This window comes from Pleurodeles waltl, chromosome 12 (assembly GCF_031143425.1).
Source record: "Pleurodeles waltl isolate 20211129_DDA chromosome 12, aPleWal1.hap1.20221129, whole genome shotgun sequence".
Taxonomy (NCBI): Eukaryota; Metazoa; Chordata; class Amphibia; order Caudata; family Salamandridae; genus Pleurodeles; species Pleurodeles waltl.
In genome coordinates, this window is record NC_090451.1 from 596,913,064 (window position 1) to 596,939,673 (window position 26,610).

The 26,610-nt window shown below is 43.8% G+C and overlaps 1 protein-coding gene across 1 annotated transcript in view; it reads right to left on the minus strand.

The window, feature by feature from the left end:
* Nucleotides 1-466: 466 nt before the first annotated feature.
* EIF3F (eukaryotic translation initiation factor 3 subunit F) overlaps nucleotides 467-26,610 on the minus strand; it is a 63,794-nt gene continuing 37,650 nt past the window's right edge. Inside the window, exons 5-8 of the mRNA XM_069217797.1 lie at nucleotides 14,874-14,965; nucleotides 3,996-4,132; nucleotides 1,423-1,536; nucleotides 467-838 (exon numbers count right to left, since the gene is read on the minus strand). Coding sequence (XP_069073898.1) covers nucleotides 761-838; nucleotides 1,423-1,536; nucleotides 3,996-4,132; nucleotides 14,874-14,965 — 421 coding nt within the window. The 3' untranslated portion in view covers nucleotides 467-760. The remainder of the gene's footprint in view (nucleotides 839-1,422; nucleotides 1,537-3,995; nucleotides 4,133-14,873; nucleotides 14,966-26,610) is intronic.

A 26,610-nucleotide genomic window follows, 5' to 3' on the forward strand; every position in this document is an offset into this window, starting at 1 on the left:
AGCGGTCTGTTGACCCTACACACCTCGTGATCTGTGACAGTCCTTAAAATGTTTAAACCCCATAGTTTAAGGGGGTGACATGTCCCTTGCAACCTAGAAAATGTGTAAAGAAAATCTCTTCATAGAGTGAAGGAAAAGGGCAGAGCTCCAGAGTTGCAACTTAAGGCATGGAAAGCATGGCACTACCTATCAGTGCTGCCTTTGAGTATTCCTTATCTAGCCTGGAGCCTGCAGAAATACACAAGGTGAGGAATCTGCGCTTTGAAGTATCCATCAGAAGTACTATTAAAAGGTTTTTATCATTCTGATACTGTGTTTTCACTTAACATCAAGATTATGATTTGCCTTTGGGCAGCTTTCTCTTAACTATACCCACAATTTACTATAACAATCAAGTATTCTCATTCCAAAAAATTATGTTTGCAAAGCAGGATATCCTCTTCCACATGATAAAGAGATCAGACAATTTGCTCTAATGGAAAATTTTTATTCATATTCAACAAGTAAAAATTGGGAAGAAAGTTTGTTTTGTAGACCTGGCATGTGCAAAAAACAGGCTATGAAATAATTTCCACCAATAAGCATAGTGACCTGCTTACTTTCAACCATCTTAGACCTGCCAACTCATTGCTGAGGTTAGAGAAATCAAATTTGGAAAAACAACTTCTTGTACGTCTGAAGAAGCAACACACTTTATTAATTGCCACCTGGTTATTAGTCTGAAAAGGCTAAAGGAATTCCTCAATTCAGATAGTCACCATTAAAGGTTCAGCAATTTCTCATTGAGCGCAATCTGGGCCTGAGTCAGGTTTGCAAGATACGTCACCATCAGCAAGTCCTAGGAAGAAAATTAAAAAAATAGCCTGTTAGCCTAAGGCATTAGAAAACGTATAACTCTGCATGTTCAATTATAGTGCACTCTAAGAACCTTCACATCATATTCAGTCTTTGGGGAAAATATACAATAAATACGGAGAAATGCAAAGAGATTGGGATAGAAGACAAGACACAAAGAAAAAGGTGCAGACAATGGCACAGTAGTGACAAACAATTTGTATGTTCTAGAACACATAAAAGCTTCATTTAAAATAAGTTTTACAAACTACTACATGTGTAGTTGTGAACAATGTGATTGTTTTAAAGTAGAAAGGTTTGTCTAAAAGAATAAAGGTGTAAAATCAGCATTCCAAGCATCATCTTTCAACTCAATTAGGTAAAGGATGATTGTGAGAAACGTTGTGAACATGTCACACACCATCCCAAACAAAAGACAAATTCACCACACCAGTACACTGAAAAGAGGGAGAGGGTGGAGAATTAAAAGTGCCTAGTGAGCAATGCATTATAGCCATTACCACAAAATAGCACATCTTTATTCACAAGGTTTCGGAAATGTCTAAGATCGAGTTTATGGGTACTTACGTTGATGTTACTGTTCAGCATAGACTCAAAGTCCTCGGGAGAAATCTTGGGTACTTGATTTATCAAGTCCATCAGGAATCGCCCCACCGTGTTGTCCGCTGCAACTTTACCCGACTAGAGAAATACAAAAAAAAAAAAAAAACATGCAGTGTCACAGAAAGCAATCTATTTTACAGAGAGTCTGCAATATAATAAACAATTTGTATGCTAAAGAAAATTCTCATCCAGGTTATCCTCTAATCTGACAAATCCCTCCAGATCTGTCTCACCAGAATCAGTTTTTGCCAAATTGCCTTCTCAACATTACCTGCTCTGAAATATTCCACACAGAAACCAAGAAAAAAGGGTGATGCCAGCGATCATGAAAACAGGGGTTTCTGCGCAACAGATCTTTCAAACAGGTACTATGAAATTAAACATGACCTGTTGCTACACAGATGACCCAGCCTGCACAAACCACACTGTAACAGTAACCTATCCACCAAAGGTACAAAGATGGTATAGCATATCAGTGAGTGTAGCACCAGCACCAATATCATGTGGCAATGCACAAAGAGCTTGTATGAAGTGGCAACAGATGCATCCCAGAAAAGTGTGGCAAAATTTAACCTGCACAGCCCACACACGTTAAGAAGCCAAACAAGAGGCAGAGGAGAAAGTAACTTACCCATAGCAACCATTTTAAAGGTGGATACCCTTTTCTACCTACAGATTCCTCAGCTCATCAATATTCCCAGGTCCCTGCCTGGATCCAGAAACCTGAAATTGCTCCTTTATGTCAGCATGTGGCACCATGGCTCTATCTCCAGCTCCACAGTAGAGACAAAAACAGAGCCCCATAAGAAGCTATCATGAATGCTGATGTTAGTTCCCATATTTTAATCATATCCTTAGAGATCGAACTCATGAAAGAAATAGTACAGTCATGCAGAAAATCAGCCAGAATCCAAATATACATACATACATACATACATACATACACACACCCACCCACCGACAATTTAGAGTAGGAGGCAAGCTGGAATGGTGGGGAATCGGCAGATAGATTTATCCACCAGAAAGATTACTGAAGGCAAATAGCTTTTTCTTACATTGATACTTCTACCAATAGATTCCTTCCCTCGTGAATCCCTAATTCAAAGCAGTACCTCATGAAAAGGAGGAGTGGGGGGTGGAGGGGGTGCTTGAAGTGGAGAAATGAAAACAAACCCAGCTTAATGAAAGGCCACTGAAAGGCAGAGTATGTTAAAGGAAACATAGGCCACGTGAGAGGCCAGGTATGCAGGTACTGCAACTGCACCAAAGTGTAAAAATCAACATACAATGGAGAAATTATTCCAGCCCACTGGCACCAGCTAGCAGTCAAGAACAAATGCCCATCACTTTTGACCATTCCTTCAAGATGCGGGGCAAGTTGCAACCCAAACCACAAGCTTCTGCAAGTGGTGCAAAGGCAAAAAGGTACCCTATGATGAAGAATGGCACTTAACGGCGGCTGATAGTTTCTGTCCTTGATATAGGATTGTATCAGGAACAGAGACAGAGTATTTTACATTCCAACCAGTGAGACTGGTTATTGTACCCATAGACAATGTGCATTTTAATTATGGAGTCATACAAAATGTTTCAGTGCTGAGGAATGGGGGAAGCAAGAGACGGAGTAGAGGACAACGCTATAGCCGGGTTCAAAGCCAAAGAAAATCGACAAGGCCCCTGGTAGCAAAACTGGTGCAGTCTACGTTAAGCAAACGTAGAAAGGACCAGTGAGACCAGCCAAGGTAGAGTCTAGTGAAGGAGGAGGGACTAAAGGATCTGAAGTAATCTTGGAGCTGGGAGGTGAATCAGAGAAAGGTAGAATGAGGGCATAACTGCAAACAATGTCTGAGTGGCACTATCTATGTAGGATCAGAGCCACCCACAAGGAAAGACTTTAGAAGAGCATCCACCAGCATCAAGCACAGAGTTTGAACAGAGACAGGTACCAGTGCTGGCCAGTTCGGCAGGAGTAAAGTCTGAGGATGACACCAAAGCCCAAGTCTGGGCCACAGGGCGGCTGATAATCAGACCTACCCAGTATGTAGTGTTGGACAGTGATGACCACCCACACGCAGATGAAAGTGAAATGGCAACCAGTGGTACACTTCAACTGCAGACATTTCACACCCACTCCAAAGGCTGGACCTGAGGGGCGATAGTCACACTGACCTACGAAGTCCCTCAAATACATTCAAATACTCTCGGGAGAAGATGAGATGATGTGGTAAGCAGCAGTCTGCAATAAAGCTAGGCACAAATGGGGCCCCTCAACGGAAAACACTACCACTGCAAGTACAGGAAAAGTAGCAATTTGGATCTGTGTCAAAGTGCATGAAAAAAGGAACTTGCATCAGTGTTCTAGGTGGTACATTCTATAGCACCATGGGAGGAGTCAGTGTCAAGACGGAACCAAGGGACAACCTGCTGGTTTGCGCATGGAATGTGGCACCTGGGAGGATTAACGAAATGAGCAGAAGCATCCATCAGAAACATGCTATAGAAATATTAGTAACAAGATACAGCAAGTGGATTCTTACAAGCACATCCTCGGCATACTGCAGAACTGTAGTCAGATTATCCTGCGTCTGACTTGAAGCAGACCTCACTTGCTGCAAGTCACTGGTAAGTCCCACTACACGATTAGGGTTGGTGCAGGTTTTCATAATGAGATCAACTGTAAATTGAGAGAACAACAACATTCTTAAATCCACATTTCTTTGGGACAATTCAATAGAAATCCCTAATATGAACTCCAATTAAACAACGAATTATCACTTAATAGGTCTAAAGATGGCCAAAATAAAAATGGAGGAGTCATCTGGCATTGCATCACTCATGCTAACCAATATGCTTGGCATTTGGTTCAGAGTCTAAAGCTGAACAGCAATGATGTCTATACTAAACTAGTACTGGGGTCTAATCATGTGTTTTGTTTAAAATAAATGCTCAAGGATACTTCCTAAGCAAAGGCTACCTCCATAGAATCAGAATGAACTGAACAATTCAGTCTTACTCAAATAAATTATTATTTTTGTAGTTCACTCAGAACACATTCTTCATTCTCATCACTCATCAACCTGCTCTGCGGCACTTTTTAAGTTGATTACAACCTAGTACTTCTTTGTAATACCAGTTAAGGCTGCACACTTCCCTTTTATTTTAGCAAACTTTCACTATTTACTGCCACTACTGAGTTCTGCTAAAATGGATTCTTTTTACCTCGCATTAATGAAGAAGATGTGTAGTATGAGTGACTATGACTGCAAAGGAAATACAGAGCCTAACACAACACTGCTAATTTGTATTGTTGTCTGAACATTAATTAGGACCTGCTACATGCTCTTTATTGAAACTATGTCCTACCTGCACCCTGTTGCATCTGAAGGATTATGTTACTTACTTTGCAAGCATCTGTTTGTGGCATGTAGTGCTGTAGATTCACATCCTCTGCATACTCCTGCCGCATAGTGCTGGGTCCGGAATGGTGCAGGTTATTTGCTCCAAAGAAGATTTTTGGGTCACAGAATTGAGTGATTCTTCCACTTGGTGATAAAGGAGTCTTTGCCCTTGCGCATTGTTAGGCTATCTTCCCGCAAGGGTGTGAGGAAGGAGTGGAAAGGTATGTGCAAGAGAAAAAAAAGATGCCCATGCTAAATGTAAATTCATACATGTTCATAAAGTGAAACTGCAATGACCATAGGAGTTGACGCATGTGGATCTACAACACTACATGCCATAAACAGATGTTTACATCTTAAGTAACATAATCCGTTCGTTGGCCTGTGTGGCTGTAGATATACATGCTCTGCACAGACTATAAAGTAGTCGCTCCTTAAAAGCAGTGGATAGCCTGTGGGAATTGCAGTAGTTTGAAAAAGGATTCGTAGCACTGCCTGACTTACACTGGTTTGCTGGCATGCTAAAACATCCACAGATTAGTGTTTAGTTCCTAAATGTTTTAGTTCGGTCTATGTAGTACTAGTGCTCTTTTAACATCTAGGGTGTTAAGAGCTCTTTCCCCAACAGAATCTGTCTGTAGGAAAATAACCGCAAGCTCAACAGACTGATTGAGCTGAAACCACTTTAGGTAAAAACTTAGGATTAGTTCGAAGAACTACTTTGTCTCTATGAATTTAAAAGAAAGGTTCTTCTAAGGTTAGTGCCTGGAGCTCACTAACACATTTGAGATTCCATGAGAGAAAGTGAAGTAAGCATGAGTGAAGCGGTTCAAGTAGGGGACCCATGATTGTAGTGAGTGCAATGTTAAGGTTCCACGAGGGGGCTTGGGCACCCGAGGGAGAATGGATTCGTTTGAGTCCTTCCATGAAAGATTTCATTACTGGAATTCTGAACAGCAAGATATATTGCCTATTTTAGATTTGTGAAGCGACTGCTGTGAGATGCAAGTGAATAGAAGCGTAAGAGATTGCTATCTGCTGCATTTGCAGAAAGTAAAACAATTTCTTGTACCGTGGCTTTCATTGGATCAATGTGTTTGGGTTGGCAGTGGCACACAAAATGTTTTCATTTTGCAGCACAGCAGGTTCTAGTGGTTGGTCTGTGTGCTTCCTTGAGAATGTCCATTCATTCCGCAGGCAAACCAAGGTAGCCAAACTCTATGAACGCAGGAGCCATGTTGCAATATTGAGTGACTTGGGGCCAGGATGTTGGATTTGTTTTTTATTCTGGGTAAGAAGGTCCAGCCTGTTGGGGAGCTTCTTGTGTGGGACTACTAAAAGCTCCAGAAGTGTGGCGAACCAAGGTTGGAATGCCCAGGTGGGAGCCACAAGGATCATGGTGAGAAACATTTCCCTGAGCCTCTGGACCAGAAATGGAATGAGAGGGAGGGAAAGGTGGAAAAGCGTAGGCAAATATCCCCTGACCAACTCATCCATAATGTGCTACCTTGGATGAAGAGTGTGGGTGTACCTAGAGCTTAGGTTTGGGCATTTTGTGTTTTCTGCTGTGGCTAAAAGGTCTATGCAAGGGGACCCCCAATTTCTGAAATATGCCTGGAGGACTTGTGGGTGGAGTTCCCATTTGTGGGCTTGTTGCTCAAACCTGCTGAGCAGGTCTGCAAAGTCGATGTCCATGCATGGAAGGTATTCCGCCAACAGGTGAATGTTGTGAATGGCCCACTCCATATGGTCTGAGACAGGTATGATAGTTGTGAAGGCTGTGTTCTCCCCCTCCCTCCTTGTCTTTTAAGTAAAACATGGCTGTTGTATTCTCCATCTTGACTAGGACAACCTTGTGAGACAGGTGAGGAAGGAAAGCTTTCAGTGCTAGGAATACCGCCTGAAGTTCCAAGTCATATGTACCAACTGGTGTTTGGTATCCCTAAGAGCATGAACGGTCAGATTTGTAGGTGAGAACTGTAACCCATCCGTGACAAGTTTGTGGTTAGTGTGATGTGAGGAACAGGGTCTGGAAAAAGCCACCCCATCAACAGGTTGTTGGTATTCCACCATTGCAGAGAACAGGGAGTTTATGTGACTGAGACCACTGACGAGATAGACACTGCTGTGGAGGACGCATGTGTAGTCTTGCATGAGGAACCTATGGCAATGCAAGAAGCCAACCTCCCAAGCAGACACATGATGGCCCTCATTATGACTTCGGCGGTCTTACTAAAAGACCGCCGAAGCCACGGGCGCAACTATACCGCCAGTGCTGGCGGTATATTTGGCGCCTATTATGACTTTTCCACTGGGCCAGTGGAAAAGTCACATCAACATTGCAGCTGGTTCATAATAGAGCTGGCGGCAATGTTGATGTGCAGCGGGTGCAGCAGCACCCGTCATGCATTTCACTGCCCGAAATTCGGGCAGTGAAATGCATGATGGGGCAGTGCCTGGGGGCCCCCTGCACTGCCCATGCCAGTGCATGGGCAGTGCAGTAGCACCCCGAGACCCCCTTACCACCAGCCTTTCCATGGCAGTGTTTACCGCCATGGACAGGCTGGCGGTTGGGGATTATGATGGCCTGGCGGTCAAGTGGAGGGGCTAGCGGTATGGCCATGGCTAATGCGCCACGGTCATAATACACTGCCGGTACACCACTAGCCTGCTAGCGGTGTAACCGCCAGTGTGCCGTAATGAGGCCCGATGTGCCTTACTTTATACAGGGATGTGGAATTCCTATCGCCCGACGCCCGGGACATCTTGTTTGGGGTCAAGGGCAACAAGTTTTTATGTGTACTTTGTCCTTGGGACAAGTAGGCCCAACCCTCTGCAGCACAAACCCTTTGGCTGCCTGTTTACAGAGAGTGGAACTCTCTGCAGTTGAGGTAATGAGTTACCAAAAGATAATGCTGTTCGAACTTGTATTTATGGTTCATTATTTGAAAACCTTCATTATTAGGGTGAGTGCTGTAAGTAAATGTTTTAAGGTCACACTTCACTACTGACGTTGGTTCCAGTACTAAAAAAAAAAAGACGTGTATACACATGTTTGAAAAGTTTAGGCTATGAGGCTAAGTATAATGCTCCCAGAATGCTCTCTGATTATATGCAAATGAAATGTCATTTAGTAAAATGTGTTGATGCATGCTAGTATTTCCCAAAAATATTTCTAATGGAAAATCAGTGTAACCATTTTCAACACGATTATGGGAAGCATGAAAATAAACAAACACTGACAAAGCCAACTGATCTCACATATTTTTATAAGTCTTTTAGTTTCATCAATGAGTGTCTTGTTTTGACATGGCTTTTGTAACACTTTATTGTTGTGGGAGCGACCAGGCCCTCAACATTGTAACAAACACTGGCAAAAAAAAAACCAAAAAGTTTTTGAAATCTGAAAGCACAATTTGCCACCAGTGGCATAACAACGGCCCGCAGCCACCCTCCAGGGGGCCCCTTCAGCACATCACCTACCCTGAGTGAGTCTGGAGAGGGGGCTCCTCCATGTTCTTTGCAAAGGGGCACCCTCCAGTTGCGTTACGTCGCTGATTGCCACTGTAGTTCCTGACACTGAACAAAACTACTTTGTGTGCCAATATGCTCCTTGTGGAAGAGCAGAATGCAATCACTCATAGTAAAGCCAGCCGAAAGAGAGAGAAATAGAAGTTTAATAAAAACAAAATGTCTTAGTTAACACCAGACCTAATTAGGGACCAAGACCCACATGTAGGTAGCTTTTTGCATGTCGCAAACAGCGACTTTCGCTGTTTGCGATGTGCAAAAAGCACATTGCGATGCACAAACCCAGTTTTGTGGTTCGGTAACCTGGTTACCGAATCGCAAAACGGGCTTGCGACTCGCAATTTGGAAGGGGTGTTTCCTTCCTAATTGCGACTCGCAGTGCAATGTAGGATTGTTTTGTGACCGCGAACGCGGGCGCAAACCAATCGCAGTTTGCACACATTTCAAATGGGTGCTAACACTTTCGCAAAAGGGAAGGAGTCCCAATGGGACCCCTTCCCCATTGTGAATGTCACTGTAAACATTTTTTCGGAGTAGGCAAATGAAACGAAAACGTTTCATTTTTCGTTTTCGTAATGCATCTCGTTTTCCTTTAAGGAAAACGGGCTGCATTACAAAAAAAACAACAACAAAAAACTGCTTTATTGAAAAGCAGTCACAGACATGGTGGTCTGCTGTCTCCAGCAGGCCACTATCCCTTTGAGGGCCGCCATTCACAAGGGGGTCGAAAAATGCGACCCAACCTCATGATTATTCATTAGGTGGGCATTTGCGAAGCCCTTGCGAATCACAGATGGTGTCAGGGACACCATCCTACATTCGGATTTGCAAATCTCAAATTGCGAGTCGCTCTGACTCGCAATTTGTGGGTCGCAAATCTGAACCTACCTACATGTGGCCCCAAATTCTTAAAGTCACAAAAGTGCACCCATGGTATATGTCGTACCCCTATCAAATATTGGTGAACTGTATTTTAGCATGGGTAAATACGCATGTGTAGATTTGCTCATGTGAAAATCTATTGAGCATTTGCAAGTTCATTTTCCCTCCAGCCACTTTCTTCCCAACCCTGGAAGAAGTTCTAATTCTGCCATTGTCAGGAGTAAATGTCCAACCTTTCTTATTATGGGAAAATATTAGAGAGAAGCTGGTGAAAATCTTTAAAACATGCAGGTTAGTAGGTTTGCAGACTCAAAGGCATTCCAGCCCTGGAACTATTGCTTACTGCTTCCTCCAGCCCCAGTATGCAGATCTGCAGAAAGGTGGCAAAATAAGGAAATTGCTACAGTAGGGATTGAAACGCAAGTATTCAAGCCCTACTATGGTAGTAGCCCTGGCATAATCAGAGAGACTATTATCAGAGCTCTTACATAATGAGATTGCTGCCATAATTTGTCGCCACACTACATGGCACCAAAGGGACAAGTAGATCTTTTTACAGGACAAGTAGATTTGAGAAGCAACCTGTCCCCTGGACAAGTAGATATTTTAATAAAATCCACACCCCTGTTATAATATTGGTTTTCCTGGGACCGAGGCGAAATGTCTGAAAATTCTGAATGTGAGTAAGATTGGGGTATGATAACCCTAACTGTGAGTTCAATATAGCCCCCAAGTAAGGTTTAAACTTTATAGGTTGGAGATAAGATTTGGGGATGCTGAGAATGAACCCTAATTTGTGAAGGAGATCCACTGTCAACTGAATATGTTGCCGACACTGGTGAAGTGCAGTGGCTTTAATGAGCCAGTCATCCAGGTAAGGAAACATGTGGACATGTTGCCTTTGCAGGTGCAATGCGATCACCTCTAAGCATTTTGTGAATCCCTGAGGGGTGCAAGTCACTCTGAACGGAAGGACTTTAAAATTGATAATGTTTGCCTGCAATGACTAGTCCTAATTATTTCCGCTGTGAAGGGTGGATTGGTGGTGGAAGTAGGTTGTAAGGGTATGGTGGAAGTAGGTGTCCTTTAGATCTAGAGCTGTCAAAGTCACCTTGGTGCAGAAGTGGAATGACATCCTGAAGAGAGATCTAGTGGAAGTGTTCGGATAGGATGTATTTGTTTAAAGGCCGGACATCCAGAATTGGTCTGAGAGACCGATCATTTTTGAGGATCAGGAAGTATAGGGAGTACACTCCTAACCTTGTTGCTGCAGGGGAACAAGTTCTATGGCCCCTCTGAGAAGAAGGGCTTGAACCTCTTGCTTGAGAAGTGACAGCTGTCCCTGCAGCATTCTGTGGATGAGAGGCAGAATGTTTAGGGGTGTGGTAATTACCGCCAGAAAATAGCCATGTTGGCTAATGGCAAGGACCCATTGGTCCGTGGTGATTATGTCACAAACTGAATGAAAGTGTTGCAGTTTTGAAAGGTGTTCAATGGTAAAGGGGTGGGTGGGGGAATAGGTGGGTGGCAGGTGTAAGTAGTCACTGATTGTCAGGGGGAGTGGAACCAAGGGTGGTGGCACTCTTCCCTCTTCCTTTGGTTTTTGTCTCCGTGTAGGAGCCTCTGAAGTAGGCTCTGCAGTAAGAGGATTGAGGCTGCTTGTGTTGGGACGAGGAAGCTTCTGTAGTAGTGGATTTGGACGTTCTCCTAAACCCTCGACCTCTTGTGGGAGTTTGTAAAGCACCCATGGCCTTGGCAGTGCCCTTCTTCATTTTGTCAAATGCTGTGTCCATTTGAGGTCCAAACAGGTGCTCCTTATGATAGGGCATGTTTAAGATTGCCTGTGTGGACCTCTGGCTTGAAGCTGAAACTCTAAAGCCAGGAAGGTCTTCTCAAGAGAATACTAGTGTTGATCCCCCTGGCTGCTGTGTCTGCTGCATCGAGGGCACAACAAATGTAGGTATTTGGATTGATTTAGCCCCCAGAGACATTTTGCTCTCCCTGTTTCCAATGTTCTTCAGGGAGGTATAGCAGCAATTCCTCCATCTCATCCCAATAAGCTGTTGTATCAGCCTAAAAGGGCTTGAGAATTGGCGAAGCGCCAATAATTTGCGGCTTGGCAAAGAGCTGCTCTCTTTCCTGCAGCATCAATACTTTTGCTTTGCTTTTCTGGGGGACGGAGAGTGCCCTGTTGCCTGGCTGTTAGCTCACTTATGGGCAATGGTGGTAAATATAGAGTCTCTAGTGGCATCTGTACTTTAATGTAAAGGGACCCCTTTATACTGCTCGTCCATCCAAGTGGTGATTACTATGGAGTGGACAGGTTCTTTAAATATATCTTTTACATCTCTGAGAATGCCAGGGAGCATGGGAAGATACTAAGGGGGTAATTTTGACCCTGGCGGTAAAAACCGCCTACCGCCGCAGTGGCGGCCGCCAAAAGACCGTTGCCGCAGCTACCAGCTGTCAGCCGGATTAGGACCACAGCCGGATTTCTGCCAGAAGGATGGAGGAAATCCGGCTGTGGCCATACCGGCATATGGCGGTAAGGTGGCGCTGCAGCCAGCAGCAGCGCCACACCAGTAGACCGCCGCCGACCATATCATGACACGGCCTGGAGATGTTCTGCTGAAGGACACTGCTGCTGGCGGCAGCTCCCTGTCCCGTCTCCTTGCGGAGGACCCACTGACAACAGGTAAGTGGGGTGCTCCGACAGGGGAGGGAGGTAAGGGGTGTTGTGTGTGTGTGGGGTGTGTGTGTGGGTGGGTGTGTGTGTGTGTGTGTGTGTGTGGGGGGGGGTGTGTGTGTGTGTGGGGGGGGTGTGTATGTCTGTGCGTGTATGTGGGCGAGTGTTGCGTGTTGTATGTGTTTGCATGTATGGATGTGTGAGTGTGTGTATGTTGTGTTGTGTGAGAGCGTGTCTGCTTGTATGTATGGGTGTGTGTGGATGTGTGTGTGGGTCTGGGTGTGAATGAATGTATGCATGCGTGGATGAATGTGGGAATGGGTGTGTATGCATGTGTGAAGGAAGGGGCGTGTATGAAGGGGGGGTTCAGAGAGGAGAGGGGTGGGGGGGATCTGTGGAGGGGGGGCGGGGAAGAACCCTTCAAGTGACACAGATGAGATTCCCTGTCACTGATAGTGCCTACCGCCATGGTATTCATGGCGGTAAGGTTGCCACGAAAACCATGGCAGTAGGCGGGGTCATAATACCGCAGGCGGGCTAATGACGACCGTCTCACAGGAGAGTGAAGTCTCCAGCCCGGCGGTCGTTACCGCCGTGGCCGTCGGTGTGGTACATTGCCAATGTCTTAATATGGAGAGAAGTACCGCCAGCCTGTTGCCAGTATTTTCCTCCATATTAACGCTGCCCACCATGGTCATAATCACCCCCCGCACCCCCCACCAAAGTGTCTCTATGGACTGCGGAGAGAGTATCAAACAAAAAGTCCTGTTCTATGGGCTCCTCATGAAGTTGTACATTGTGGAATGCTGCTGCCCAGGATACTACCTGTTGATATGAGGTAGTACCTTCTGGTGGGGAGGGGGGTGCAGCATAAAGATCCTGGTCATTAGGAGTGATGGGATATGGGTCGTAAGCATCCACTTAATCTGCATCTTCAGGTGGGCTGCCTAACTCCCCCAGTGAAAGACTGCGGTGACCCCTGGGGTGTGTCATCCAGTGTACCCTGTATCTTTTCAAGTATTGGCTCGAGTGGTGATGGCCTAGTGGAAGACTGGCCGGAGTCACTCATTCCAAGGATTTTGGTGCTCTACTGCTGGGTCTTGGTTAGCGCCGAGGCTGAAATAGTCAGCTGCTGGGTCAGTCCTGAGGTTTGGATTGACACCGAAACAAGTTATCGGTTCAAAGTTGTCAAGGTCAAAGCGGAGGATGAGGTTTTAGCCTTCACAGCAATTTTCAGAGTCAAGCCCGAAGGCGAGGCTGCTGTAACAGTCTTTCGGTGCTGGCCATGGCCGGGAGGGAGTGATGGACCTGCAATCTCTAAGATAGACAGAAGGGACTTCTGGAAGGATTTCTGTGTGAGAGCAGGGGCCACAGTACTCACACACTGAGCAGAATAAATTTTTGGGCTCTCGATATCGGACTGCACATGACAGCCAGAGTCCTTAACGGAAACAACTTCCTGCTCCTGAGCTGCTGGCGCCTCCTTGGCCTCACGATGGTTTGGAGAGAGGCAAAAGATGCACAAGGTATGGTCAGTGTGCAGGAACTTAGCATGGCACCAAAATCAGAAACAAAGTGGTGTACATTCCATCAGGTAACCATTTCGGTTGATGCCAGAGCCATGCAGAAGGTAGGTCCGAGACGGGCGTTAACGCCATGAAGGCCGGTTGGTCATAGCCTGAACAGATGAAAAATGTAGGGAACGCAAAGGTAGAAATGAGTGATTAAGTACAATGATGTCGGAACAGAAAGAGAGAGATAGAAACAGAATGGAGTCAAAGAGGCACACATATCCGAACCTGATGGCGGAGGGAAAACAATATAAGAAAGGAGTCTATGTCCATGCGCTATATCACCGAGAGGAGGAGTCACTCGATCCTGTGATTCAAATGTCCTATTCAAATTAAAACAACTTGCCTCATTCCAGAACCCACACTAGATGGCAAGAGTTTGCAGAGCATATGCATCTAACGACAAATAAAGAATCAAACAAACGATTTCTTGACTAATCAGCTATGCATCACATTCATGATCACCACTTTGGGAAGCTTACACACCAACGTCATCTCACCTCATTAGGATAACAGGATCCCACCAAGTAACTCACAAATTCGAGCCTTATCCAAGATACTGAGCCATTACTAATTTCACTGGGGGGAGGAGGGGGGGATACCTCTCTAATGAAGAAGAAAGTGGTTCCCTTGATCACTCATCTATCAGAAAAACTACTAAAGTAATTCTAAAACGTATGACAATAATATTAATAACCTGTTGTCCTATACACTTTTTTGCACACTGCTTCAAATCATACTTCTGTGGCACAGGACACGTTAAAGTACAAGAGGACTCATCTACACTTAGTTACAAGAATTAGGTCACACACCTTTATTTGATATTACCAAACCATAGGTTTCTTGGAGAAGATGCCTAGCAAGCACTTAGGAATCAACAAGAAAGTTTGTGGTAGGAGAGGTCAGAGTAAAGAGACTCCCTCAAGAGATCATAATGTATACCTAGCTGAAATTACCTCAAGGGACATCCTTAGACATGGTGCTGAAGGGCCTTGGAAAAGACTCAAGAGTAGATGCAGCCTGATGTCCTACCAAGTTGCCGTACTATGATAGAAAGGCCTCCAGAAGGAGCCCCAAAACACTCCTTCAGTGTGGCTGAAAGCATTATACTGGGAGCCATGGGCCAAGAAGATTCATCGATCTCTAGGGCTGGGCTGAGTGAAGGGCACCAAAATATGTGTTTTAGCTGTGAAGCAAAATGTGAAGAGAACAATGTAGCCATATACAGAATAATATAGGTCTGACAAAATCGAACTTTTTTTAACCTGTTTAAATGCTGGTGGTACATTAATCAAATTAGGTCACTACAACATTGGAAGAGTCCACCGCGGAAGGCAAACTGCTTACCTCCTATACGTTCTGTGTCATAGTAAACATACTTCACTGTAAGAGGTGTGAACATGACTCCCATAGTTTTTCCCGGCACACCCATTGGACTACTGGAAAGAGAAAAGATTACATGTAAGCATTCAATGACATCACATACAGTTTTGTAAGATTGCCCTTCCATTAAAGGCCAGTTAGGGCATCCCGAAACCTATCACATTAGAGAGGTAGCAGAATCAACTCGCTCCACTCACTCCTAATCCATAACACATACTCACGAAAAAAGGGGCCAGAGCTTCATTCACTATTGTGTACAGATTTGATGCCTACTGCGCTACATGATTATTCACCTTCTTTAGGGGGTATTTCCTTTATGGATGGAAAAGCCTCACCCACTTATTTATGGCATGTTTCATCATTGGCTAGTCCAACCCACAGGGCCCAGATGATAGTGACCCAGAGGTCTCAACCGTAACTGTGGGTGAGCCAAAGATGTGGGTCAGGGTCAATGACCTTTTTTCAGATGGTCTGGAATGGCCCAGTGATACTCACTTGCAGAGAGGTAATGGTGTGACACCTGGGTGGCACCCTGGCCGGGGAGATGGACATAACACTGAAGGTCTGCATTTTCGGAGGTTTCACCTGACCTACACCTAAAAAGGAAGGTAATGAATTGTTGGACCTTGCCATCACCCTTGCAACGAAACTGATAGCCAGAACAGGGATGGTGAGAATGTGCCATAGTTATGTTAGGTTACTGGTGGAAGTGGAAAGATCGGCAAGAGAAGAGAAAGAAGCACTATTGTGAGAGGAGGCATGTGGGATACATAAGCGCCCTCCATCAGACATGTGGGGAGAGGTGTCCCAGAACTTTACAGATTATCCAGATCTGTTTGTGGTGCAGGCTGAGGTGGTAGCTAAAGTACAGAGAAGAGAGTAGGGCTCTGTGAAGTGGCACCCTACTCCAATGGGATTAGTGAGATTTGCCTGCTCAACCCCCTTCCAGAGCCTGGACAACCTACATATGGTTGAAGTGTCAATGGTTGAACCCTGCAGGACAAAGCCCTATGATGACGCTTTTGATGTCTGACTGTGTGCTGTAAGATTTGTTGTACTGTTTTTACCTGTATGACGCGCCTGCCTCATGCATTTTTTATGCATTGTGGTAACATGTAATATAAAGTGGAATGCTGCAAAAAACTCTGTGAGAATATATAAGACTACAATGATGAAAAGAGATTTAAAAGAAGTGGCCTGAGGCAGCGCCACCGTGGATTACCAGCAAGAGAGTAACTCAACACAAAGATGTTCAATGAATTCTGCAGCCATATGTCCAAAACTTCTAGGCTCACAGGGAAGACCCCTTGATGCCTTTGGAAGGAAGAGTAGTATAACAGCACCATCGATGATTATCACAACAAATGAAGATGATTAAATAAACAGCATTATCAGACACTGGGTACTGCAAAAACAAAACAACAACAAAAAAAGTTTTCAATGCTATATGGAGAAATATCAATACTCTCAGTGTTTGACGTTTATAACACTAATTCAGTGTGTATAATTTATGGAGCATAAATGTTAACTCTAGACACAAGATGGGACTGGACTTCGCTAGATGGTGTAACAATAAACTTTTATCACTAATTGATGCTTAAGCCTACACAGATATTAGCCCATGTTGACTTGACTAGATCTTTGGCATCACTGATGTCAGGAATCCCGAAAAGCTGTCACCAATTTGATGGTAAGCTCTAGCAATAAATCAGGGATCTCAGAACTTTTCTGCAGTGAGAGGTACTTCTGATTAGCGAAAATCACTGTGAGCTACTAAGGACTAAGCAACTTGTGCATTGTTAACAGACACCACCACACCAAGCCCCATTGACTTTAAGCCGAATGTCCATAGAGCCAAATACTACGGTTTGAACAAAATACTTTGACTAGGGGCACTATGGCAGGGCTGCTGTGTGAGTCGGTAAGAGCATGATCTTCTGGGGATGTATGAACATGAGCGTATATGAATCTAATATATGTGTATGGGTGACTGAAAGCTTGTGTTGTATCTATTTGTGGTACAGAACATACCTGTCACCATATGTGGTACCGTTACATTTTTTTTTTTTTATTTTTTTTTTTATGGGAGCAATTTAAAATTCTGAAAAATTTTCTGCAAGAATGTTCATAAAATGGAACATTTTTCTGCATTTTTAATTTCTTCCACCTAAAATGATGGCTGTATTCTTCAGTTTTATATATGTCAAAGTGTCTACCAGCCATTGTCAGAAAGATGCCTAAAGGCGATACTTTGAAATGGGAGAATATTAAACTACTAGCTATCTTTATGTTTATATGGATTCCATAAAACTCATTTAAATGTTCTCCCATTTCCAAGTGTCACATTTACAGACAGCAGGCATCTTGCTACCAGCGCCCTGTAGCCACAGTGCCATCTTTATAAAAGACAAATACAGCCATTTGTTTAAATGCTTGAAAGGGGTTTGTATTACATTTGAAAGGGGTTCTTTTGACGTCACCTTTCACATCAAAGACATTTTGTAGTATAAATACAAGGGATCTGACCCTATGTTTTTTTTTAGCAATTCTGGGACTGAATCTCTGTCAGAAGGACAACTGTGCTGCACAAAGTACTCATCTGGACTCCTCTTCTGCTGTTGTCCTGCTGCCTCCTATTTGCTGGGTGGCATAAAGGACTCACTGGATTGCTTTTCTGCTTGTTGCTCTGCTACCAGCTGTGCCCTGACCCTGTTCTCTAGAGGTTCTATTGAGATACTGCTGTGCTGCCAATAGACAATGCCATGCCTACTAACTGCTTTATTGAACTGCATGCTGCTTACTGCGCTGAAGGAGGGACTGCCACTTTGTAATTTAGATGGATGAGCTGGCCTGCCTGCCTGTCTGTCTGTCTGTCTCTCTAAAGCGTCTCCCAAGGGCATGAGGACTTGCCCGCAATTTGGCAATCCCAGGATCAACAGAGATTGCCCCTCCCCCAAGCACCTTGCCGTGGGACTTTTTTCACCTTGTGCGTCCAGCAGCAGTGTGCTGGTTCAAGTCTTTCCTCTTAGCTCTGCCCCAGAAAGGAGCAGTGGGTAGCACTTCGGCTGCTCCAGGCCATGTATTGCATATTCCTACAGTGCGATGCACGCTGACCGAGAGGGGCCACGTGGGCTAATCACCCTTGACTGAAGGAGTACTTTGGATGGGCGATCATATGCAGAGCCTGGAGCCATGGCAGAGTCTAAGTCACTCGCCGTCCACTGCTGTGACGGAGTTGCAATGGCAACAGTTAGCCCCCAGTATTACGGACAGAGGCCACTGTGGACTCAGAGATGGAAACAGACATTGGACCCCAGTCCTAAAGGCTCTCCCAGGTGGCCATGTCTGCCACTTCACTAGAACAGAAGGTAGTGCGGGGCCCCAGAGGGAATACTGCAACACCACTCTCCTTGGCTGGCAAGCGGGCTGGTCATTGTAAAGGAGGTTACCCTGTGTTCATGCCAACTTCATTGCGCAGACATGGGCTGCTGCAACTGATTAATGTCCACATGGGAGACCAAGCAAGGGCTCCTCATGAAACTTTGCAGTGGGTGCCCCCCCGTTGGATATCCTTGGGGGCGCTTGCTGCTATATATCACATGGCAGGGAAAAGCCTCAATGGAGGCCCTTGTGCCCTTCACTTTAAAGTGAAGAAACATTAAGACATAATTGAAAGTGGAGAAAACGTTAAGACTAAATGCTTCACTGGGCATCTTCTTTCTCCATCCATCCACAAGTCCAACAGACTCTCATGCCTTTGCACTTTTCTGGCCTTCTGGTATTGTCAGGTGCTCGAGGCACAGTGTCCCATATGTGGTGGTTTTGTGACCAAGTTCAAACATTTTGGAAAGCAGTGCTACTAGAGCTAAAGAACATAACAGGTGCCACCATACATATGGATCCAACATCCCAGTCTCTAGGGCATACAGGTGTACACAATGGAAATGCCAACAGCGATAGCGAGAGATAGAGTTCCCAAATTAGAAAAAAAAACATGGGACCTAAGCCGCATATATAGTTACAAAAAAAAAAAAATATCAGGGGAGACTTGGATGGGACCTAGGTCATCTCCCACACTCATCAAGTCTTCGGGTCTCTAACTTTAGCCCTTCGGAGACCTCGGGTGCTGTTGGAGACGTTACCTCTGATTGAGCTTTCTTGGATAAGTACAGCAAACATAATGAGGACTGCCTTGGGGTTGGAGACCCGTTGATCCCCTCCCCCCACTTCCTCGGGTCAAGCAATGACAAGACAAGCAAAGGTAATCTGGGAAATAAGGCATTAGGAGGAAGGGGTGTAGGCAGAAAAATAGGGGATGTATAAGATTCCCTTTACACATTCTTCAATGCTCTTTTATACGTTCACTTTTTATTGGGTGCGCTTCCATCGCTTCCACCCACCGGCATGTGCATCCTTGGGAGTCAGGCTCTTGCAGTGCCAAGACAGTGCACTCATTTTTGGGATATTGGGGTGGGGTTGGGTTGGGGGGGGGGGGGGGGGGGTCACAGTGGTGGAAGCACCACGGGGGGTCACAAGGGAGGGAGGGAGGAACCAGGACAGGAAAGGGCCTCAACAAGAATAAGGGGGAGGGGCGAGCTCACAGAGAGGAAGTAAAAACTCGGGCATCGGAGGGGGAGGGGGGAAACACAGGGTGGAGTTAGATCTAAAAATGCAGGTGGAGACTAGTCAGCTATATCCTTTACCTATGGATAAGGTACAGAAGGAGGGCGCAAGTAAGAATGCAATCATGATACACTTGCCTATGGAGGTGATGGGCTGGAATATCGAGGAATGATTGGGCACAAGTTAAAAGTAGCTTCATGTAATCTAAATGGGGCTGATAATAATGCTAAATTACATCCGGTTCTTAACTGGTTGGAGGCATCCCAGGTACAAGTCACCCTCTTGCAGAAGAATCATTTGAAGGTCAAAAGCAAGCTTCCTAAACTCCCTGCATCTATCGCGCATTCTTCCTTTGTGTCGGCTGATGCCACGGTACGAGGTGTGGCAATTCTGTTCTCTAGAAAATTTGCAGGGAAGATTAAGGAAGTTTTTAGAGACCCGCAGGCAAGATGGATAGTAGTTACTGTTATGTTTGCAGACAAAGTAATCTATTTTGTAAGTTTTTATGTTCCAATATAGGACGATGCAGGGCCAATGCAGGCTTTACATACACATTTATCTTTACTTCCAGGTTATTTTATAATTGGAGGGTACTTCAACATTATACCAAATATTCAATGGGACACATCACGGAGGAACAAAATGCAGAATAAACCAAGCGCCTACCAGATGCTTTCGAAATGGATCTCAGATTTAGCTTTAATAGATGTGTGGCGGGCTGATCATCCCCAGGAGAAAGAATTGACATGCTATTCAAAAAGGTATAATACTGCATCAAAAATCGACTATATTCTAATTTCATTCGCACTGAAGTGGCAGAGGTCATGAATACTTGCGATCTCTTTTTCTGATCATTCTGTTTCCTGGGTTCATATTTGCGAATTCGACAAACAACAGAGTCGCCTGCAAAGGCAATTGGATAAATCCCTCTTGGCAGACGAAGGCTGGGTAGCCAATCTCAAAGCGCCGGTCATTGATTTTTTTTTAGGTAAATAAGAAGTCTGCCTCTCTTTTTAATATTTGGGGAGCCAACAAAGCTTCTTTACGAGGGGAGGCAATTTCCTTTAAGGCTCATTTAGGAAAAGTAGCTTGCGAATAAAGCAATCTACTTCAAAGGGAGCTAGAGCAGGCGATAAAAAGAAATCAATTACTACCCAGCCCGGAGGCGGAGTTAATATTGGGCAGGGATCAGGCCAAAGTAAGGGATTTCTATCTGCCTCGGGAGATACTTAATAGACATACACATTTTCAGAGGCAATATGAAGAAAGCAAGCATGCAGGTAGATATTTGGCCTGGTCAGTTAAAAGGAGATCTAACGCTAATTTAATAATAAAAACTATTTTTGATGAGGAGCTAGGTATAATGGTTAGTCAGTCTAAAGAGATAGAAAAAGCATTACTCCTGCGCTATCGCAAGCTATATACCGAGACGATGCAAGTGAATAACTTACAAATCAAACAGTGTTTAGATGCAGGGATACTGCCAGGCTTAGATTCAGTGGCACAGAATATTTTAGCATCCCCTATTATGCTCAATAACGTAGTGGAGGCGATAAGGGGAGCCCCTAAAGGAAAAGCTCCAGGCCAAGATGGCCCCCCTGTGGAGGTTTACAAAATACTAGGAGGGTCAAATCGCTAAAATAGGAGTAGATTTATTTAATGAAATATTAGAAGGAGTCGAGGTTCCTTCTGAATTCTCAAGAGCTGTAGTGGTTAGTTTTATTAAAAAACATAAACCACCGGAATATCCGGGTTCTTATCGTCCCACTAGCCTCTTAAATCAGGACTATAAATTATTCACCAAGGTACTTGGCTCAGATGGCGCAAGGATTGGTACATGAGGACCAATACGGATTTCTACCGGGGAGGTTACTTTACACTAACACTAACTTCTTGGCACAGGCAATAGACTATTTATCTCACAATCAACATCCGGCGGCGATCATAATGCTAGATGCTAAAAAAGCATTCAATCTAGTTCAATGGGCAGCGCTGTTTTATGGTTTTAGTCAAGTTAGGCTTCCCAGGGAAGTTTATCCAGATGCTACGTAGGTTATCCGCTGGGGCCCAAGCCAAGGTCTCGGTAAACACACAAATAGCAGGACTGGTACAGATATCGCGGGGCAAGCGCCAGGGCTTTCCTCTGTCTCCAGTGCTGTTTGCACTTTTTAGCGAGCCACTAGCTGCGACGATTCGACAGGATCAACATATACAGGCCCCACTCTCTTTAGCACCTAAGGTGAAGCTATTTGCCGATGATGATTCTGTATCTTCGCACTGATCCACATGCTATCGACAGAGCTTTTTCAAAGATCAAGGCTTTTTCAGACGGGGGGGGGTTATAAAATCAATCAAGCTAAATCAGAGGGTCTCTTGTATAATGCAGGAACAGCAGGTATTCAGGTAGCATCTTCATCTTCTAGTTCCATTAGATATTTAGGCATATAGGTGTCCAAGAACTCTGCTGACTTGTTTCAGCTAAAATTACACAAGGGTGTTTAAAAAGATCCAAGGGTTACTTTTGCAATGGCAGGAATCGACCATAACTGTTAAAGGAAGGACCGCATTGGTCAAAATGATTCTTCTCCCTTTGTTATTACTTGTTTTTTCTAGCATAGTTTTGAGGGTTCCTAAAAAGTTTTTCCACGCGCCAGATTCATTAATAAGACAATTCATATGGAACGACAAGCAACCTCGGTTACAGCTAAAGAAGCTAACTTTTGCAGTGTAAGATGGGGGCTGGCACTCCCCAACTACAATATTGGATTGGGCATCAAGAGCTGCGCAAAAGCCAAATCTCAATTTCTACCTTAGTCAGATGTTGGCAGAGACAAACATGCAGCTTTCATGATTTCTTAAATTTCCCCGCCTACCAAAACGAGTAAGATATAAATTACCAGGAATGATACAGTTCAGTATATTACAAATACAGGCAAAATATCAACTTTTTAAAACCCACCCGCTAATCCAAGTTTGGGATGTATGATGATAGGCTTAGAACTTAATCAAAGAAGTATTCAGCAATGAGAAGAGATAGGGATTAAGACGCTAGCGGATTTTTAGATAGGGGACCATTTTAAAACATGGGCAAAGTGCGTAATGGAAAAAAGGGAGATTCCAGAAAGTTTAGAATTCTCTTACTGTCAAATCCAACATATCCTACACTCAACGGAAAAAGTAAGAGATGGCCCTAATAAAGTTGTAGGTCAGGCTTTTTATGATAATCAAATAGGTAATGGCAGATGGTATAAGACACTCCAAGATGGGTGCGCAACTAAGGCAATTTCACAGCTCTTGGTCAGAGTAGAAAATATCACGGGGTGTTAAATAGGGTTATGGCAAAAGCACAATGAGGTGTCTCAAAAAGCACTTAGAGGGGCGAATTTTATAAAGATTGCTCTGTACTCCAAATGGTTGCTTTATTACACACCCACTAGAGTAAAGGAAATGCACCCTGCAGCAACAGATCTGCCCATGTTGCAAAAAAAAACCAGGGGGATTGGACCCATATGTGCTTTTCATGTATTCATCTGGCAGGTTACTGGGAGAAGATCTTTCAAAGGATTAGTACCATGATATCGCACGAGTTAGTCCCCAGCCCATTAGTGGCATTAAGGGGTTTTACGCAAAATACAGAATTGTCTATTTTCTCTGGACAAATAATATTTGCTGGTACTTTGATAGCCAAATCACCGATTCTCTAGGCGTGGAAATCACCAGTGCCCCCTATGTATGCGGAGTGGGAGGCTAAGATGGAGGCAACACAGGCAAAAGAAAAATTGTATGCTCAGCGGGTCGGAGCACTGCGGAGGTACCAGGGGACATGGGGGAAGATGAGTAATTCAAAGTAGGATTAGGTCGAGGGGGGGAGGTGGGATTAAGATATATATTTTTTTATAGGTATAGTGGTGCAGATAGTATTGAGATGCGGGTAGTGGGAAGTATTGCAGTATAACTATCAATGATTTACAGCAAGTGTAATAGGATTAAGTTTTGATTTATGACTCAGGATTATCAATTGATTTATGCAATGTAATTCCATCTGCAATAAATAAAAATTTAAAAATAAAAATAAAAAAAAAAGAAGAAAAAAAAATCAATTCATGCACATCCTAGCATGGAACCGGATGTTGTTTAATTTTTTCCCCCCCAGGATAAGAAAAAATGCGAACAGTGCCCAGTTCCTCACTGGGGTGCAGACACGCATGTCTGCACCCCAGCAAGGAGATCAAAACCGTGCACAGCTCCACAATAAGACATAGAAACATATGGGCCTGGGGTTGTCGGGCAATTACAAAATCAGTAATGAGGTTTGCACAATTATATGGCAGCCAAGCAATTGGCTTATTAATAAAAGAATTAAGGATGAAAATCACATCTCTGCTATTATTATATGATTCCCATGTCTTCAATAACATAACTGAATCGGGAAAAAAAATCTATACGCAAAATATCAAGCGACTCCTACCTCCGACCATCTAATCCATATTGCATTATAAGACTGATAAATTAACATAATACCCTATGTATAACTCACACTGGGGCAACAAACTATTTTTGCGATTGTGCAGCAGTGGATTTGTCATCTTCAAATGATTTTGCAATCTGCATGACTAATACAACAAATTTAATTCTATTACAGATGGAAATTACCAACTCCAGACATTTCTAAACACTAACCACTTGGAGGATTCCAGTATAGTGCAGCTTGCATGGATAGCACCACTTTTTCCTACCCAGAATCACCTGCACAAGACAAACATTGGTCAAGAAAATCATGGAAGTCAAAATGGATATTGACATGATGTGGAGAAGGCAACAGGACTCAAGAAACTGTTATGGCTCTCCAGCATGTAATGAAATGTGCACAGGGAAGTTTGATAAAGATTCGGGTCACTGTAGAGTATAATACGACCCGTTAAGGGAGAGGAAGGTTCCCCCACACATTACTTTTGCTGTATCAAGACAGTCCACAGACAGGAGAAAAAAAGTCTCTTAAATACGCCATCGATCGAGGCTCCTGAAGTTGTTGAAGGTGAGGGAAGAGGAGTGTGTGGGGGGGGGGGGGAGGGGGTGAGAGGAAAACTCACCAAGGCCTACGTATTGGCTAAGGAACTATGTTAAGCAGAGAAAGGTTTGTAATTTTGAGACATATTGCATTAATGAGGGAGTAATGTGCTATACCTTTTCTTTTAAAAATAAAATAAATACAGTTAAAAAAAATAGGGAAAAAGATTATCACATTTCTGTGACGCAAATCTATGGAATGGGTTGGAAAGAGCAAAACTCCAAACACCACGTGCTCACACATGTCTACCAATAAAAACAGTAGTTCACACGCGGGTGCCCCTAATGTATCTGACAGGGAGAGATTAAATCAATATAGAGTCAATGCGGTCTTCATGTGGTCAAAGTTTGGCCTATTCCTGTTCAGTTTAATAAGCCCATCCAAATATGTGTGATGCCATTTTTATCGAGAAAAGTGTGGGAACACTGATGGTAAGGCTTTTAACATTTGCCTAAAGTTCTGGAATTTTTCATCATAATAAGAAATAACTACAATGTTTCTACCAGTATTTTGGCATTCGCAGGAGCTGATAACGGGTAATAAAAAATACTGGGATTCATGCAAGCCATGTCATTGTGGATGCCACAGTGTCTCTAGCTTTCAGATGTCTTGGTTTGGCAGGTTTCTCATAGTGTTAGGTGCACCTGCACTCAAATGCTGAAGACATCTTCCATGGAATCTCCGCCCATTAAAAATATTCCCTCAAGTCTAGTGTGTTGATCCATGATGAAACCCATGGAAAGCCCTGTAGGATAACCCCACACACAAGACCAATTGGACATAGATTTGGGTCAAGCTTTGGGAAGCATATGTTCCTGTGTGAGGAAGACTGAAGGGAACTGTGATTTCAGGGAAAAAAATAACTGAAGCCTGCCAAATGTCTTGTTCAGCGCATTGTCCCAGTAAAGTAATCAGGACAAGGGCAGTCTTGATGCAGCGTTAGAAACCTTATAATATATGGATATTAAAAATGTGTTGTATGTTTCCATACAGTCCAGGAGTTATATCTGTGACCAAAATAGAGATACCCTAAACTAGCATTTAGCTTTCGAGAGCTCTTAGAATGTCTTACAAAACAGCGTACACAGTTTATTGCCTGTGGACACACTGAACCCTTCAAAAACCAATATATCAGGCACCCATAAGGCTTAGGCATCACAGAGAAAAACAGAACAGCTATGGGAGGCACAGATTTGGGTCAAGCGTTGACAAGGATAAGTTACAGCATGAGGGGGACAGGAGGGAATTACCATGATTTGGGAACAAAATGTTAAAAGCCTGGCAAACGTCATTTTCAGACTGTTTTACTGTCCAGCCAGTCAGGAAAGGGAGATCTTATTTACATAGATTCCTTAGTTAACACAAAATTAGAAACTAGATTCCTTAGTTAACACAAAATTAGAAAATATAAGGTTTGTGACCTTTCCATATAGAGCAGAGTTTGATATGTCATCAAATAAACGATGGCTGCCACGAGTTTGTGATCTAACATATTATTACACCATTGATTGCAAAGACATTCCCTAGGAAAGCCCAAATATATTTGATATTGCCAGAGTATGGACATTCTGGGTAACATTGCCTTAGTGAGCGTTCAAGGACTTATGTTTCTCCATTTGAGAAATCCAACAAAATACTGAGCAAATATGTTACAAAATGAAAATATCTGCACTTTTTTCTATGTGTTTTCAGGTTCCAGTACTGGAGAGGGACCACATGGAGTGCTTTAGATTGGAATGGGGTGTTCATCTGAGATCAGCGCCAAGTGCAAATTAAATCCAATACACCATGTCTGAGTAAAGTGTCAGATGGAGTACAGACAGGCTCAGCCTGTTATTTATTGTTCAACATACACTTTGCGCCCAAGACCTAGGTCTTCAGTCAACATGAGGCCCAAATATAAAAAAGTATGCCAACAAACCCAAATACATATGAGTGGATGAGCACCTAGAAGACCAGAACATAAATCATAAAACTTCCTTAATCATGTATACTACTGAATGCCAGTAA